The 16,079-nt window shown below is 32.1% G+C and overlaps 2 protein-coding genes and 1 long non-coding RNA gene across 3 annotated transcripts; all 3 read right to left on the bottom strand.

Annotated features, from left to right (window-relative positions):
* Positions 1-2,840: 2,840 nt before the first annotated feature.
* LOC106363444 lies at positions 2,841-5,723 on the bottom strand. The gene is made up of 2 exons (XM_048753505.1): positions 5,683-5,723; positions 2,841-4,505 (listed from the first exon to the last, which is right to left on the bottom strand). The coding sequence occupies exons 1-2, from the start codon at positions 5,721-5,723 to the stop codon at positions 3,629-3,631; spliced, it is 918 nt and encodes a 305-aa protein (XP_048609462.1). The 3' UTR covers positions 2,841-3,628.
* On the bottom strand, positions 5,584-9,169 carry LOC106364857 (probable nucleolar protein 5-1). Its single transcript, XM_048745871.1, has 7 exons — positions 9,066-9,169; positions 8,937-8,978; positions 8,689-8,868; positions 8,443-8,607; positions 8,167-8,367; positions 7,035-7,667; positions 5,584-6,959 (listed from the first exon to the last, which is right to left on the bottom strand). Exons 1-7 carry the CDS (start codon positions 9,141-9,143, stop codon positions 6,663-6,665), a joined length of 1,596 nt encoding a protein of 531 aa, XP_048601828.1. The 5' UTR covers positions 9,144-9,169; the 3' UTR covers positions 5,584-6,662.
* A 4,210-nt stretch (positions 9,170-13,379) lies between these two features.
* LOC125580769 lies at positions 13,380-15,313 on the bottom strand. The gene is made up of 2 exons (XR_007318531.1): positions 13,818-15,313; positions 13,380-13,737 (listed from the first exon to the last, which is right to left on the bottom strand). It is a non-coding gene; the product is annotated as an uncharacterized LOC125580769 (long non-coding RNA).
* Positions 15,314-16,079: the final 766 nt, after the last annotated feature.

Genomic DNA, 16,079 nt, shown 5'->3' with positions numbered 1-16,079 from the left:
ATAGTGTTAGTAAAACTATAAAACATGGATTTTTTGTAAAATGTTTTTGTGTGTTGCAAATAGAAACTGTTAGACCAATTATTTAAAAAACAAATAATATTATTAACTGTAATAATTGTAATACATAAGCTAGTGTTAGAAAACGTATTTGACGGTATCAACTGATACCGGATGTTACCTTTACCAAATATGCACTAACAACGGTTTGTTACGCATCGATTAATTTGAGTTATGTAATGTTAGTTGAGCTTGCATTTAACAATCATACGAAAATTGTAACACAAAACCTAAATGCCGACTGCCGACTAATACAGCTAAACTCGATTTTGATTTTAAGTGTTAAGAAGAATCCCATGAATATATATATTTGATGTGAATGTTTCACATTTAAGTTTATTTAACAATATATTATATATTAGACCAAAAACAATATATTATATACCCTTAAAGATACATATTCTAGAGAAAATTTTTATTTCAAAAAAACTATTTTTTACATTTTCAATACATGTTTTATTAACTAATTGTAAACTTCAAAAAACTTAATTGCATTAATTGATTTTTTTATTGGCTTAAAATTATAGGAAAAAATAAACACAAAAAAATATGTAAGTTTAATGTGTTTTATTAAAATGTGTGAAAAAACTAGAATATGAATTTTTTAGAAACAGAGAGTATTATCTTTGAATATAACTTCTCAAGGTACTCAACGTTTAAGCTTGTAATTGGGTCCACATTAACAACATGAATATTGTATATCGGACGTCTTGACTCATGCAACCCAATTTTCAACATATATGAAGAGGGATATACGTACGAATCTAAAGACAGAATACACCTTGGGATCTGAATCTCAGGGCGAAAGTAGCCAATAAACATACGAGTGTTCGTTAAATTGTTAATTTACTTATTTGAAATTTATTAAATCATTAGATTAATTAACTCATAGCTGTCATCAGGACGAATTCAGTATACAAACTTTTTTTGATCAAACAAGTCAGTTTACAAACTATTGGGGCATGTGCACCCGTAACAATATTAATATAATTTTTTGAAAGAAAACATGAAAACTCTGTTATATCACATGGTAAAAGTCAGTTTGTGCATCCTTAATAACACAAATTCAGTTATTTCTTGTGTTCTTTTTTATTATAATAATAATAATGCTCCTAGTAAAATATATAATTCCAGATTTGCTCCTGGCTGTCATAACCTAACCATAGAATGGACTTATCGTAGTTCTACCATTTATTGTTTTATCAATCGTATATGTTCAAATACAAACACACAAGTTATAGAAACATGAATCTCTTTATCATAAGAGAGGTTACAGATCTTCTCGTCTCTTTGGCCTTTTTTAAGATGGATCATTTAACCAAAGAAAAAAAATAATAGACGGATCAGTGATACCAATTATTGAGATCATTATAGACTGTCAAAGAAAAGTAATATAACCAAACCAAGATTCAATCTACGTGAGGATAACATACAACTGTCTTAATCTAATCATACAAAGCTCCAAAGTCTGTCGTCCACGTTGTAGAAATTGTATACAGAAAAATCTTTGTGAAAATTATCGGTGTTTCGTTAATAGTTTGGCTATGATTCCAAATATATACAGTTGTCAAATATTTAACGTGCAAATTAGTGCCAAGCAAGAAAGATATACCATCACGGCATCACGCACAAAAAAAAAATTAAGGATAATATTAGCATCTTATACATACAGCCGATGAGAATAAATCACGTAGTTTAGATAAGTGTATAGCGATAATGTTCTCTCACAAACAAAATGTTTTCATTATCAAGCACGGTTATCACACACATGAACTGGCTTTTCGGATATCGGAAGGTCGAATATCTGAAATTTTTATCAGGAAAATACATGTGAGGTCAAATAAACTAGGGCCAGATTCACATAATATAAGTATTGCAGTTCTTTTGGATTTAAAGATCATGTACAAATGTATCATCTACACATCCAAATATACTATCATCATTGTCTTGATTTTTCCTATTCACGACAAGATACTCTTTTCTGTAGTTAATATACTTTTACAGATAATGTAAAATAATTTATGAATTGTCGAGGAAAAACAAAAGGTCATGAATCCTTCTACACACAGTCATGAAACAATGTATGTAGTCGGGTTGATGGTGTGTCACTTAGTCCATCCAGAAAGATGTTGAGCCTTTGACCCCTCAGTTGATACAAACTTTCTCGATGTTACTGGCAACAAAGTTGTTGGTATTCGGCCAGTCTATATTCGGGTTTCGGCCCAGACACAGACGATTTGGCTATCTTTTGACATTCGTTGGAAGTGTGGTTCCATCTATTTTGTAGCACTAAATATATTTTTTTCCCCAGGAATCAGGTGATAAGACATAAAAAAAACCTCTAGAACTAGTCGACCGGTTTAAACCAGCTGATATTGGACTTGAATTTGATTCTAGTTTTGGGTGCTTACCCAATCACCCAAGATTATACCAAAACAAAAGAGGCCATAAGCTGAAAACGACAAAAGGAACTCTTCAAATGTTTACTACGTTAAATTTCGGAAAAGATTGCTCACTTTTAGATAGATAGCAGATAACTCTCATTGCGTACACATATATAGATATATCTTCTTTTTTTTTTAATTTGGTATTTGTTGGATTGTTATACAAGCAAAAGAGAAAATTGAATCTTGAAAGAGTGAAGACATAGATAAAATCTTGACAGGTAAACACTACGCATAACACTCAGAGTTTTTGACATTGGACTTTTCTTCATCAGTCATGGATGTGTCAAAGTCTCTGAAATTTTGTACAACAACAGAAAGGCATGTTCTAAAGATGCAAGCATCACATTTTCGATAGCAAGTAAAACCTTGTTTATGCATCATAAGCTCAAGGAAACACACATATCCTGACGTATCTGATCATCATCTATGGTGCCTAAAGAGCTGCTTTTTGTTTCCTCCTCCCTCGCAAAAATTCTCTTTCTTGAGTAATTTACATATCTGTACAACTCCGGTTGCTAAAAAAAAAAACATATCTGCACAACTCCCTTCTCGTTCTGCCTCTCTTTAACTTCAAACTATAATGGTTTCTTCTCTTACAAAACATTGGCCAGACCGACGACTTCCCCTTCGTCTTCTTTAGACTACGGAACCTATTACATCGATGCTCTCTTACATCAATGTTAGATTGAGTCTTATCATTAGCCTCTAGAACAGGCATTTCTCTAGCAGCTCTTTCTTCTTCTACTCCCATGTCCTTTACGTGTTTCTGTTAGTCTGCAGAAAAATATATATTGGTAGAAAGAACTTAAAATTTTATGGGTTTTTTTTTGCTTCTAGAAACAAGCCGAAGATATATGTTATCAAATTGCTTTAGTTGTATGTTAAAATATTACTACTCCATAACTCAGTGAAATTTAAAAAAAAGCTATAAACAAACAGTATCCAGATATAACGAATATTTTGATTAATCTACAAGAATCCTGTTTGAACAAACAATCAAATTAAGAGACAAACTCTGAGAGAAAAATTAGCTTTCCCAAAATGAAAATAGTTTCAACATCGTCGTTACATATTCATAAAAATAGTACCTAATTAAGGATTATAACAAGAGTTTTAAAATAGTTCTAACTTTCCCCACTCTCTATTTCGTTGAGAAATTCTCCAATGTCGATCATGACATCGTCTTCACCGTTATTAAGACCAAACATATCTTCGTTATAGAGTTCATCCCAAAAGCTCTGACCCTCATCACCACCATCCACGTTGATAATCGACTGTGTTTGTTCTCTTTCTTGGGGTACACTCATAATTAGGTTATTCTCTTTCTTTGTCTCCCATAAGCAGTTACCAACATCCTTGTTCACCAAGTAACGAGATTGACCTGAAGAAGACTCACCACCATAGATTACTTGTGAAGATCCGTCGAGAGGTTTGCTAGTGTTCTGATACATAGTGACGGCTTGTGAGGAGGAGTTAGGGTTTTGATGGGAATCAAAGCAACAAACCCTAGACTTTTCTTGCTTCTCAAGGCAATCCATCAAATCCTTCTTAGTCCTCTTAATAAGATCCTCGATCACATCCAACTGCGAGAGATCATCGCAAGAACTGTAAAGATCAGGATCCGTCCACCAAAACCCTGACTTGGATTCAGGAACACTAATCTTCGGAGGAAGCGTGCCGTTGAAGTAACAATCAACAATCTCTGAGGCAGAGGCGTGACCTGAGAAGGAGGAGGCGACGTTGGGTTTATCTCCCGGAGAGGTCACGAAGACGGCGATGTTTGCACCTGATAAACAGCAGAGCTCGGCGGATTTGGAGAAGAGCGTTTTACGGCGTTTAGAGTAAGCCACCGCTCGTTGTTCTTTGGTTTCACGTTTCTTGATCTCAATCTTTCTCTTTGTTCCTCCTCTCGCCATTGTTGACCTAAAAGAGAAGAGAAAGATGATGGATCGATGCGAGAAGTGAATGAAAGAGGGAGAGAGTGAGACGAAAATAGAAACCCTACGCGTATATATATATATACTAGGTTAAGACCCGCGCCTTGCGCGGGATGAACATTATATATAAAAATTATTTTATATTTTATATGTTTATAACATATTATGAAATAATAAATATATATTAAATAATTAAAAATTCATTATCTACTATTTATATAATTAAATTGGTGCGAACATATAAATAAATTTTATAAATCGAAAAAAAAATTTCTATTTGATATGATATATAATTAAATTTAAATGATAGTAACATATATATGGTATATTTTAATATTAATATTTATTATATGATGTTTTTTGCTCATATTGTTTCTTATCATTTGTATCTGTTATAGCAAAAGTCTAAATTAGTGATAACAAAATTTTCACTGTGGGATTAATGGTTTAAGTAATTTATAATATTTTAAAAAATTAAGTTGTCAATATTGTTTCAAATTTTTTATCAAAAAAATGTTCAAAGTATATTTCCAAATTTAGATATTTATGTATTTTTATATGGCATATAGTTTAATTTAAAATAATACATATATTTATATATCTTTTATTTTTGATACTTATTAAATGAGACTTTCAACTTATATTATTTTTAAATTATTTGTATCATGTCATAACAAAAGTTTTAAATCATAGATCATAAAATTTGAATGTGAAACTTTTAACAATTTTAGTAATTTATACTTGTTTTTCAAAATTCAAAATATAATATATATATAATTTTTTTAATTTTTATTATATGGTTACTATGATTGTTTAATTTATTTTAATAGCTTAAAATTAAACAAATATAATTATAATACACACTTATTTTTCTCAAATTTTTATTATTCAAAATCATTAATTGTCATATATACTTTAGCCACATTAGGCAATTCCGTAATCTTATTTAAGGAAATAATAAAGCACATTAATAATGTAATTAATAATATATTTATTGTGGTTTAATAAAAAACTTATTATATATTTAGATGGACCAACCTATTTCTCTAAGGATTCTAAGAATCATTGTAGTGATGACACGTGGCTACAAAAAAATGTTGCAATGCTTCTCAAATAATATATAGGGGATAGGTGTCCTGACCACCGACTCGTGTGCTTGGACTCGCCAAAAACTGGTTACGTGGCGATGATTGATTGGCCGCTATTATAGTCATCAGTCTAAGAACATTTGTTATTGTTACCTTGATTCGTCTTCTCTTTTTATAACTGTTTGAATATTCATCATCAGATATGAATATATGATTGTTGAACTATTGTCATATTTTTGTTGGAAGTATTAGAAATCTGTCAGGGGTGGTATTCAAAATTATGATGATTTTGCATGATTGGAGATTTAATATGATTTTCATTAAACTATTCTAGATTAATCTCACATAAATCGATGAAATTTTATTTTTATTTTTTTTAACTAAAAAACTCAATCAATTCTCATGAACTTGATATTTTATCAAACATGATGTTTCATAAAGTATTTTAGCTGATATTTAAACAAAGTATTTCAGCTCGATTATTCTATTGAATTTGATATATCATAAGAAAATATCTTATTGAATTTGATATTTCATAAAGTATTTAAAACCATCCCCCAATTTAAAATATTTTCAACAGCAGTGAATTTTTAGTACTTTATAAAATATCAAATACAATAAAACTTGATTTTAAATGAATTTTTAAAATTCATTTTGAACATTTGTCATTTTAATACAAATCAATCAAAATCTCAGTTAGAATACACTAACTTATTACTGGAGGGAATACTTAATCCTTTTTTTATTTTGAAACAATGTCAGTTTAATACCGCTAATGTGTCAATCAATAATGTTATTCTTTGCTAATATTTTCCGTGTGTGGAACCACCATTAATTTTTCATTATCATTTTGGCATACTCTTATACATCCATATAATATGTTCCAAGCCTGTTTCAATAAAAAACGTGTTTCAAAAAAGATCATGAAAGTTTATGGTTAAACCTGGTTAGACCATCCAGTTAAATCCGTTAACTTGTAATGCAAGGTTCTGGGAAAATGACCAAGACCACACACTAACTTACAAAACGTTAAAGTTTTAGATAACTAAGTGGGAACCAACTAAATCAAAAGCATAACAAAACATTGAAACGTTAATAAAAGTTAAGCAATTCAATAACTTTAAAACCTCTCTTCAGGCTTCACTCTTCTTTTTCTTCTTCTCCTTCTTTTCTTTCTTCTTGGCAGGCTCTTCGGTTTCTTCCTCCTCGTGCTTTCTCTTCTTCTTCTTCTTCTTCTCCTTCTTTGCAGGTTCTTCAACTTCAGGTTCTACTTCTGTTTTAGCCTTCTTCTTCTTCTTCTTTGAAGATTCCTCACTTTTGGCTTCTTCTTCCTCTTCTGCTTCAGCCTTCTTCTTCTTCTTTTTATCTTTCTTCTCTTTAACACCATTCTCTGCTGATACAAGAAGAGAGTCTGCAGCAGTGTTGTATGTCTGGACAAAACAACAGTACAAGTAAGAGACAATCAAGCAGACAATACTAAAGGTTGAAGAGACAATCAAGCAGACCTTAGCAGGAGCAATCAAACCTCCAGACCCCATCTTCTTATCCTTATTATAAACTTCAATCTTCGGTTTGCCTTTAGCCGATCCAGCAAGACGTCCAAGATCTTTCCCTTCTAGACTCCTCAACCTTGCCTCAAGCTTCAAACGGTTCTCCACTCCCATAGAGTTATCTCCCGCATCACCAAGCGCATCGAAACGGATCGAAAGAGCAGCTTTAGCAGCCAGCGACCGCGCGATCCTAGGCTTGTTCTTCCCCCCAGCTTGTCCAACAACAGACGCGTGGAAAATCAAACCGTACTTTGGAGTATTGTGTTTGGTCTTAAGCGCTCTAAACAAAGCCTTCTCAGCTCCAAGAATCTGAACAGTGCTCCCAGGCTGCTTCGAAAGGTTCAGTAAACTCCCACTGTGAGAGATAAGACGAGCACCGACGAGCTCACCAACGAGGGCGGTCAGATTCGGCGCGATTGTGTTCATCCTGCTCTTCAAGTAGTCGTAGAGCTGAGCTCTATACTCAGCAAGAGACAGAACCTGGTCGCAGAGTTCACGAATATGAATCAAATCAAGGTCGCTGACTTCAGTTCCCATGGAGATCACAGAAGCTTCTTTAAGTTCAGCTTCAACTTCATCAGCCAATATCTGAGATATAGGGCCACAAACAAACAAAAAATTTGTTTCAAGAACTCAAATCTTGAAACAAAAGAGAATGGTTCTAGAAAGTGATTAAATTATTTTACTAATTTACTGTAAAAAAAAGCAACAAATCTTTTTTTACTACTAAATAAAATTATGATTTTGTGCAGATAAAATCAAGTGCAATTCTATCGAATAATCTTTTTAAGTTTTTGTCATAAAAATAGTCCTCAGAAAGAAAATGACCAAAATAATATTTTTCTTTTGAAAATTTTAATATTTTGTTTTTGATTTTAAAATTTGAAACCATATCCCAAAATAAAACTTATTTTGGTCATTTTCTTCATTGAAGACTATTTTTGTGACAAAAAACTTAAAAATGGTTATTCTAGGAAATTTCTCTAAAATCAAAGTGAATTATAATTTTTTATTATAATAATTTATATACATATATTAAGAATAGAACAAAAAAATACTTAATATTAATTATATTAAAAAAAGACACCTCAGAGAAGTCTAGCTTAGCTGCATTGATCCGGTTCCCCATTAGCTTCACAGACTTGGCGTACAAGATATTGTCACTTATGATCTTGGCGAGCTCTGGAAAATGCCAGCCGTACCATTCACGAACCCTCATAGCGTAAGTGTTTAGTTCTTTGTCAAGATCATCAAGTAAACCAATAGCTTGGATTATCATTGTATCAACCTAACAAGAGCAAAAAAACTAAAGCATTAGGACATGGGAAAGACAGAGAAAATATCAAGACACTAAAAGACAAACCTTGTCGGAACTGAACTTTAGTTTATATCTAGCGAGACTGTGAGACAACCCCAAGCTCATCGGAGCCAAGTCTTGCTCTCCCAATCCAGAGATAAGTTCGGAGAGCTGGCTTCTAACGCCACGCAAGAGCTCCATAACGGCGTTGTTGTGGACACAGTCTATTGTCTAGAGGAGTTGAAGCAGAAACGTGAGAAGCAAGTAACAAACAAAGCACAAACGAAAAAAAAAAAGAAGCTCATTACACACCAGTTTCTCCTTGATGATGTTTCCGAGCTTCGAATCAGCAACGGCTAAGGTTTCGTCTTTGCAGTTAGCTTTTAGAAACTTGCGGAGACCCTTGCTGGGGGTTCCCTCCACTAGTTTGGCTACTGCTTCAAGTGCTTCGGACGTGTTGTCAAACTTGTCGAAAGCTTTAAGCTTCACCATCTGTACTTAACAGAGAAACGCTGTAAGAATCTTAAACTACAGATGCAAGCCAATGAACGTATCCTCACCTTTCGAGCTGACTCTGCCGAGGAGAACACATTGCCCAAATCCTACAAGGATCAAATTAACATACTTAAAATAAAATTACCAAATTTAATAAAAAGAAAACATAATCTCCAGCAGGGGAAGATGATAACCTCGACATTAGAGAGCTTCCCTTCATCTAATACTTTAAAAATAGCGAAACCTCCAGGCGTTTCAAACAGTAGAAGCATTATTACAAGCTTTTAAGTCAGCACCTGATACAAAAAACAAGATTAAGAAAAAAAAACCATTAAAGTGAGCTCAATGTACATTGATAACAACAAAAAGCTTTGGGAGCTAAAGACACTAATAAACAATTTTCAATTCAAACGCTTTTTTATTTTCTTAGTCTAAACATTATGATCTCAATTAAATAGAGGGAAAAGAAAGATAGACAGAACACGAGCTAACGGTAAGAGAGAGGGCGAGAGAGACTCATTACCTCGGAGGGCTTTGCGAATAGCTGTGTAGAGTTGAGACACAGAGAGGAAAGAGAGAGAAAGCAAGCAGCCACGAGTTTGTTTAGGGTTTAATCAAAAGTTATTTATAGTTTGCAGGAGAAACTCAGTTTTATTGTTTTTGTAACTTTTAAATTAAAACTAGGGTTGTTGTTCCAAAAAAAAAAAAAAAATTAAAATAGGGTTTTAAAAGTCAAGCGTCTATTGGGCCTAATAAATTCGGCCCATTAATTGGAATGTGGTACTTAACTGTGATGTAACAACGTCTCTGGGACTAGCCAGTAGCCACGCTTGTTCACCAGAGAAGATTCGCCGTGGAGTTTGAGAACGACGTCGTTCTCGGCAAAAGTCTCACTAATGTCTACGTCGCTTGAAAGATTTGACCGGTAGATTTATTTTCTTTCAATTGTTTAAACCATCCCTTTGTTTCTTGTTGCTAAAACTTGTGGGTCATGGTTCGTTACGACCTGGAACAGAGATCGTGTGAGTTTCTCTAGATGAGTAAGAATCTCATTCATATTTTGGAGTTTGTACAGAAGAAAAGCTTCAACATATATGCAGAGTCATCGGCTTTTGTCTTCACGTTCTCATATAAGCGAACTCTGAATCTCTGATCATGTAAAAAGAGTGTGTGTGTGTTTACGCTCACGAAGATAAATTAGTTACGGTTTTAAAAGTTGTACCGGGTGGCTGGAGCTAAGCATCCAATTGTGCCCCTCAAAGGCTGAGGTAGAAGTTGTGCTGATTCCTGAAACACCCGGACCAGTAATTTTTAGATGATACATTGAAAATTCTAAGTAAGGATCGAACATTGAGCAATTTGTAAAATTAAGTCAAAACTCTTACAGTAGTTTATAGTCATATACTGTTTACGAACAGTTTTGGTGTTTTTTAATTAGTTTTGCTGAAGTTTGTATGTGTTTTGAGTGCTGACTCAAGACCGTTTTGGTGTTCTTTGCTATTACTAACTCTAAGATTTAAGATTATTTAGTTTTTTTTGTTGATACCTCTTTTATCTTAAAATATTTTTTGGTGTGTATTCCATTGACAGTTTAAAGTCATTTGTATAAAAATAACAAATTCTTTCAAACATGAATTTTAAAATTTTATTTAAAATTATATTATCGAATTTTAAAGTACTATAAAATTTAATGTTACTAAAAATATTTTAAGTTATGAGTTTTATAAGTTTTCTAGTGCTACGTGGAGTTTTTTAGTTAAAATTAAAAATCTTTTATGATTTTAGGTGAGACTTTAAGAGCATAATTAACGGAGCACCTTAAGAGGGTTTTTTAATGGTGGGGCCCGTTAATTTTGCAAAAACCGATCACAAAACATATCAAACTAGGATCGATCTTGGAGGGGTTTTTGCACTGTTCATGGGCCCCACCGACAGGTGGCAATCCGCGATTGGTTCGCTAATAATTTTTTTTTTTCAAAAAAAAAAAAAAAAAATTTAAAAAAACCCTCAGCGTTAAAAGTGCTCTAAGTGGTTTAACAAAATTCATATTAAATTCTTTAGTTCATCTAAAACTCATAAAGTTTTATCCCTTATATAAAAGAATGAGATATATGTAATATATAAACTAATTAGTCTTTTTTGCAAAAAAAAAATGTAAATAGTATTTCAAGAAATGAAAATTAATGTTTATGGAGTGCGATGAACAAAATGTAACATTTATAAACTTGGTTCCATGGCAAAAAAAAATGTAAAAACGTATAAAAAATCAATTGATACTTTAGCCATTCAGCTTACTGGCTAGGGGTGGGCACTTTACCCGAAATCCGAAGTGGCACCCGAACCCGATCCGAAAAACCCGAACCGAAATCCGAACCGAAGTAGCAAAATATCCGAACGGGTATTAAATTAGGAGAGATTGGATATCCGAACCCGAACGGGTAATATCCGAACCCGAATGGATATCCGAAGATAACCGAACATATGTATAATTAACCTTATATTTTTAATTTACATCTTTCATTTTATATAAAATATTTATATTGATACTACACATACTTTAAATTCATATGATATACATACAATTACGTAGAAGATGATTTGCTATGCACTTAAAATACATGTCAAACTTTTTATTTCAACAATTAACAAAAAGTTACATCCAAAATTTAAAAACAATAACCAAATTAATGTCTTTTTAGTTTGAAAATGTTATGTCCAAATCTAATAACCATTCAATCTATTAAAAATACAAAAAATAGTTAAGTGAAAGTTATATATTTAAATACAAAAAATTTGAGAAATGAAAATTTTAATTTTTTTTTTCAAAATCTAAATATCCGAACCCGATCCGAAATAACCGAAACCGAACTAAAAATACCCGAACCCGACCCGAAGTACAGAAATACCCGAACGGGTTCTACACCTCTATACCGAAATACCCGAAAATCCGAAATACCCGATCCGAACCCGAACGGGTACCCGAACGCCCACCCCTATTACTGGCTACTAGCTAGCATGCCAAAAAGTGGCAATACAAACTTGAAGTACTGAATAAGAGATCGAGCGGGGACTGGAACAGAAGGAAAGACTGGAGACAAATTGGACAAACGACAAATAAAGCGAGCAAGAAATTAATTCATCATGTCGCCTGAACAAATGTCAATTCCTCTCAAGAAGCAGAGAAAGCACACTAAATCTGAGTTGGGACACTTGTCTGAAACCAAAATCTGGTCTTCGACATAAAAACAATGCATTACTAAACTTGTCCTCTAAGCCGGCTAGATGAAAGGAACAACATCACCACTCTGAAACCTTACTACATCCTCCCGAAGGAAAGTGAACCGTGAAGCACAACAAACGAATAAATTCCTCTACATGTAATTGCTAAACGTGCTAATCAAATTCAGGACAATAAGCAACACCAAATATAAAAATCAGGGGAGATGAGATAGCAAGAATTGAGGTCGAAGAGAGTTGAATTTACAGGGAGCAGAGCTCACACCTCCACCCCACAGTCAGAGACCCATATGACATGAATTACAAGCCAAACCCACAACAAATAAGCCTTCCAATTAGATGGCTAAAAGTTCCAATTATAACTCCTAGAATAATTATCTATAATTTAAATAAATGCCCCTAATCAAAATATGTTTTATTATAGATGCCACATACAATATAATGTGATGGATCCACTAGGAATGTTAATATGGGTAATACCCATGGGTTTACCCAAACCCATTAATAATGGGTTGGATTTTTACCCGTCTAAAATTAATTGGGTCAATCATGGTATAACTTAGTTTTTCCGCCAAAATGATTTTTTCCCGCAAAAATATTTTTTTCCGCAAAAAATGATTTTTCCCCCAAAAACCGCAAAACAAATTTTTCCGCCAAAAACCGAAAATGAGTTTTTCTGCCAAAACGAGGTTTACCGCTAAAACCACAAAATGAGTTTTTTGGTCAAAACTGCAAAATGATTTTTTTTTCCTGAAAAAACTAGTTTTCCCGCCAAACCGTAAACGATGTGTTCCGCTAAAACAAGTTTTCCTATAAAACTGTAAAATCTTGTTTATATATTAAAGCTCACATGAATGATATTAATATTGTACATGATATTTTTAGAACAAACAAAATAGTATTTTGGATCCCCATGTGTAAACCTATACCCTACTGGATTATTTTATGAGTTTGGATTCTAACCTTCATGTTTCTGGGTTTTCGCGGGTTGAGTATAAACTGGGTCGGGTTATTTGTGGGTTGGATTGGACTGGGTTATTTTACCTTACATTAACATCCCTAGATCCACCCCTGGAACCAAATAGGGATAGAGCATCACCAAGAGAAACTTACACAAAAGAGGAAGATGGACATGGCGGGGGAAGATGGAGCCCTCTCATAGCGCCATAGAGACGAGACGAAGAAGTATGGTGAGACTCAGAGAGATAAGCTTTGTGAGAAAAAAAATTGGAGGCGTGTACACGTACATGAATATCAGTGTGGTATGCTAATTTTCCAAAACGGAATTTATTTTAAAATTAAAATGATGAAGAAAGGTATAGGGAGGATCCAAAAAACAAACGAAAGAGACTTATTGGTTTATCACGAGAATCCTACATATCTGAAACCGAAAGACAATGAAATCTTTTTTTTTTATTACACAAATCTCAGATTAGTTATTCCATAAAAGCTTTGAAAGAACTACTACTACTTCTGCTTTCCCTTGTCACCTGAGGCCGATGGCATTGATGGAGATGAGGAAGCCTGTTTCTTTGCAACAGAATTGTTTGTCATCTTTAGCACAGCGTTAAGTAAACTACCCACAAGCTTTTCCTTTTCTAAGTATTCGGTCATCTTTTCTTCTAGATCCTAAATTTAAAAAAAAAAACTGTATAAGCATTTGTGTGTAAAAAAACAACAGTTAAAGGTGAACTAAAATGAAAGCTTACCTTCATATGCTCTTCATCTAGTTCTGATGTTTTTTTAACACGTTCGAGTTCACTTTTAATCTCTAGAATCTCAGCATCTGTAAGAACCATTTTTTTCTAAGTAGAGTCAATGGTTATGCCTAATTTTTGAGGCTTTTCTTTCATTTTTGTTATGCTTGATCCTCTATTTATAGATGTATAATGTATCAAATGACTTAATACAATGAATAATAAATATTAAATTTGAGTACTTCTAGATTACTTTCATTTTAAAATATGTACTTTTCAAGGAATATATTATTTCTATATATTATAGGGTGTGTGTATGGAATATAGAATATTATATCATGACCAGTGGCGGAACCAGCTAAAATGTTTACCGGGGTCAGTTTTAGAGTGAACATATATTTTACATGGGTCAATTGATTAAAGAATATTATATCATGACCACGCGGCATTATATTGGAGATTTTAGTTTAAATTAATTAGATTAATTGAATGTTGTTTAGTGCTAATGGTTAAGAGAGATGTAGTATTTATTTGATGGGGCTTAATTAACATTAATTATAATTGTTTTGTGTAATTTATCTTGCTAGTAATTTGATTCATATTATAACCAGTTTAATTTTTTTAATTATAACTAGTGTTAATTATTTATCTTTAGATAATATATATTTTGAACGTTTTCATGATTAGTTTTTATTATATTTATTGTACAATGTAGTTACTTTCAATGTATAATGTTTATATAAATATTATGTAATGGCGATTATTGAATTATTAATTACTTAAATAAATTATATAATGTTTTATTAGATTGTAGTTTAGTGCATACAAAAATAACTGGTATTGTTAACATACATAAATATGAATATATTTTTGTGTTCATATATGTCATATTTAAACCATCCATTTGTTTCTTGTTGCTAAACCATCCCTTTGTTTTCAATTGTTTAAACATATTTAAACCATCCAATTGTTCAAAAAAAAAATATTCGTTTGTTTTTTGTTGCTAAAACGACGTCGAGCAAAAGTCTCATTAAAGGACTAGCCACGCTTGTTGCCCAGGGCTTGTCTTGAGACTCTTGATAACGCTTGTTCATGGGAGAATACTCTCGCGGTGAAACTGCCGAACGACATCGTTCTTAGCAAAGTCTCATCAATGTCTGGGATAATAAAAAAGAAAATTCTCTAAAAATACACTGACTAATTTCTATTTACTAATAAAATATACGAACTATTTTGGATCTCCATTTAATACACGAATTAATTTATATTGCCTAATAAATACTCAAATTTTTGAAATTCGTAGATTTTACACATCGCTTTTAAACGACGTTATTTATGTTTAATGGAAGTGACGATGACGTTAGTGTTTAACTATACACGTGGTAAAATGTGAAAAGAAAATTCTTTAAAGTTACACAAACTGATTTTCATGTGCTAATAAATACACAAACTATTTTGGATCTCCGTTTAATACACAAACTAATTTTTGTCTCCCATTAAATACACAAACTTTTGAAAATTACAGATTAAAAAAAACTATGTTTAATATGATTTAGACGACATCAACTATGTTTAACAAAAGTAAAGATGATATTAATATTAATTAAACACGTGGTTAAACTATAAAGAATTTTTTTTTAAAAGCCCTCATAGATTATATTGTTAGTTTTCTTCTCCATTACGATTATATGGTTGAACATATATTTTACATGGGTCAATTGATTAAAGAATATTATGTCATGACCACGCGGCATTATATTGGAGATTTTAGTTTAAATTAATTAGATTAATTGAATGTTGTTTAGTGCTAATGGTTAAGAGAGATGTAGTATTTATTTGATGGGGCTTAATTAACATTAATTATAATTGTTTTGTGTAATTTATCTTGCTAGTAATTTGATTCATATTATAACCAGTTTAATTTTTTTAATTATAACTGGTGTTAATTATTTATCTTTAGATAATATATATTTTGAACGTTTTCATGATTAGTTTTTATTATATTTATTGTACAATGTAGTTACTTTCAATGTATAATGTTTATATAAATATTATGTAATGGCGATTATTGAATTATTAATTACTTAAATAAATTATATAATTTTTTATTAGATTGTAGTTTAGTGCATACAAAAATAACTGGTATTGTTAACATACAGAAATATGAATATTTTTGTGTTCATATATGTCATATTTAAACCATCCATTTGTTTCTTGTTGCTAAACCATCCCTTTGTTTTCAATTGTTTAAACATATTTAAACCATCCAGTTGT

Source organism: Brassica napus, chromosome A2, assembly GCF_020379485.1.
Source record: "Brassica napus cultivar Da-Ae chromosome A2, Da-Ae, whole genome shotgun sequence".
Classification (NCBI taxonomy): domain Eukaryota; kingdom Viridiplantae; phylum Streptophyta; class Magnoliopsida; order Brassicales; family Brassicaceae; genus Brassica; species Brassica napus.
Note: the sequence above shows the minus strand (reverse complement) of the source record. Positions and strands in the feature narration are given on the sequence as shown.